Source organism: Triticum urartu, chromosome 2A (assembly GCF_056163025.1).
Source record: "Triticum urartu cultivar PI428250 chromosome 2A, HENAU_Tu73, whole genome shotgun sequence".
NCBI classification, from domain to species: domain Eukaryota; kingdom Viridiplantae; phylum Streptophyta; class Magnoliopsida; order Poales; family Poaceae; genus Triticum; species Triticum urartu.
This window is the reverse complement of record NC_141874.1, coordinates 711,236,589-711,238,984: the sequence shown is the minus strand read 5'-3', so window position 1 is coordinate 711,238,984 and position 2,396 is coordinate 711,236,589. Positions and strand designations below refer to the sequence as shown.

Sequence of the window (2,396 nt, the reverse complement as noted above, 5' to 3'; positions counted from 1 at the left end):
ATAAGTTGGTAGTTGAGAGAGAGAGAAGATGATTTCAAAGGGAACTCAAAAAACAAAGGGAGGCACTTTAATCAAAAGATGCTAGCCGCCGATGGAGAGAATGTCTTAGGTCCCTTTGGCTACAAGTTATGTCTTCTCCAGCTCAAAGATTATCAAACCCCTATCTTCCATAGATTGTGGATCCCACTTTCTCAAGTTTGGGAGGAGCTTGGAAAATAAACACTCCACCATACAACCTAAGCATAACCACCCCTCAAGCACCCTAATCACAGGGCAAAAGGCAGCTAGCTATATATCTAGCTAGAGCATCATCCAGCTATGCATGGTTGCACGTGCAGGGAACTACCTTTTGATTCTAGAGCAATCAACATATGAGTCTAGCTAGCTCAACAGCAATATACAATCTGTCACATGCATCAGGATGGAAGGAAACATTGCTATGCTTTCATGCATGGAACTGCATGTGTAGGCATGCATGGTAAAGTTCCCCTAATTAATTACCCTGTTCACCAATCAAAATTCACAGATAGACCTACAAGAGAGAAAGTAACAGAAAGGGAAGAGTACAGACATGCCTCATAACCTACACATCTATAGCTTCAAGATGTATAGCACCCACATGACATGGTATCATATCATATATGTGTTTGTAGTTCAATCAAGAACATATTATGCATAGATCAATTTGCTAATTAACCCAACAACACTGCACTAGTATAGATATATGTAAATCCATATCGATCGATTATCTCTTTATATGTTACAATTAATTACCTTTGTATTTTCCTTGGTGTGGTTCCAATGTGTCCCCAACCTATACAAATGCATACTACACCCAATCTTTTCTCACCTACTAATAATTCACCCTGCCAGCAGCTCAACATATATACTCCACCAGTCTTCCCTCCACCTCCACCGTACCTAACTCTCCCCTGCCGGCCGGTGATCCTCTATATTGATCATGCGCGATCGATGCATTGACCAATCTCATGTCACATGAACAAGAGATCCACCGATCGATATCATGGAACCCTATGATTTCGATCGACGGTGCAGGAAGAAGTAATAATTTAGAATTACTCGATCGACCGGAGGATGCATGATGATGATGACGATGATGGACTGGATGGATCATTGGCAGGAGAAGAGGTCGGCGAGGCCCTGCATGAGCTGCACCTGCGCGCGGAGGCAGCGGACGTAGTCGGCGGTCTCCTCCAGCAGGCTGCAGTACTCCATCCCGGCGCCGCCGGGGACGAGCCGCCGCAGCGCGTCGCTCCTCGCCGGCTCCCCCGCCTGCCGCGCCGGAGGGGCCGGAGGGACCAGCGCCGCACGAGCAGCCGCCGACGATGGCTGCCCGACAACAGGAGCGAGGGCGACGCGTGCTGGTGCTGCCGCTGCCGGTCCGGCGACGACGCGCCTCCGGACGAGCACCGCGGCCCGCCTCGACGTCTCCGCCCTGGATCTGCGCGCGCGCGCCTGGGCCTGGAGCAGCAGTGCGCGGCTCCATGCGCGGCGGGGCCCGGTGGCCCGCGCCATGGAGGAGTAGGCAGCGCGGCGGATGGTGCGCGTGCGGCGCCTCGCCGGGCCGGCCGCGCCGTGGATCCGGGACAGCGCGCGCAGGAAGTGGAACGCCAGCATGCGCTTCGTCGGCGCCGACGCCGACGCCACGGCGGCCGATGGTACGCTGGCAACGACGCGGTTAGGGTTTGAGCTCTCCGTCGCGCCCTTGGCGTCCATCAAACGACGCGTCCACCCAAAATCCTCTCCTCACCTCAACTGACCACACCTCGCAGAGCGAGAGAAGGAGGAGGAGGAGGAGAGGGCGACGAGAGAAAGAGAGAGGAAAGGCGGGAGGCGTACGCGGAGGGCGCGGGCGCGTGGCTTAAAAGGCAGGAGGGGCGCTCGTGGGGGAGGAGATTGGGTGGGGGAGAGGGAGAGGAAGAAGAAGGTGAGGAAGATTTGGTGTCTGACACAAAGCGGGGAGAGCAACGGGGCCGGGCTGCCGCTGCTGCCTTTGTGCTGTTGTGATGGTGGAGAGAGAGCCCGAGAAACACGGCTCTGACACAAAATGTCCTGGGAGGATCCGGTGCGTGTCTTATAATACCCAGTTGACAACCAGGGACAAAGCCAATGAGTGTGTGCACATTTCTCAAAGAAATGGAAGAAAAAATTGGCGTACATGCATGTGTAGAGAGAGGGAGAGAGAGGGGTGCATGTGATTGAGTCGAGTGTGGTGGTTACCAGGAAAGCTAGATTAATTAGCAGTAGGCACAGGGCAGGGCAGGGAATGCTATGAAGAAGAGCCAGTGAACAACTCTCCTAGAGGGCGAGCGGCGAGCCCATGCATGTGATGCGTGAGCTAAATGGGTGCGTCGTGCGGGATATGGCGGGATACA

The 2,396-nt window shown here is 54.1% G+C and overlaps 1 protein-coding gene across 1 annotated transcript; it reads right to left on the bottom strand.

The window, feature by feature from the left end:
• Nucleotides 1–692: 692 nt before the first annotated feature.
• IBH1 (ILI1 binding bHLH 1) lies at nucleotides 693–2,076 on the bottom strand. The gene has a single exon (XM_048703494.2). The coding sequence runs from the start codon at nucleotides 1,735–1,737 to the stop codon at nucleotides 1,132–1,134; it is 606 nt and encodes a 201-aa protein (XP_048559451.1). The 5' UTR covers nucleotides 1,738–2,076; the 3' UTR covers nucleotides 693–1,131.
• Nucleotides 2,077–2,396: the final 320 nt, after the last annotated feature.

What these genes read in the sequence shown, in the direction of transcription:
- IBH1 (XM_048703494.2), bottom strand. Translation starts at nt 1,737, where the DNA reads ATGGACGCCAAGGGCGCGACGGAGAGCTCAAACCCTAACCGCGTCGTT.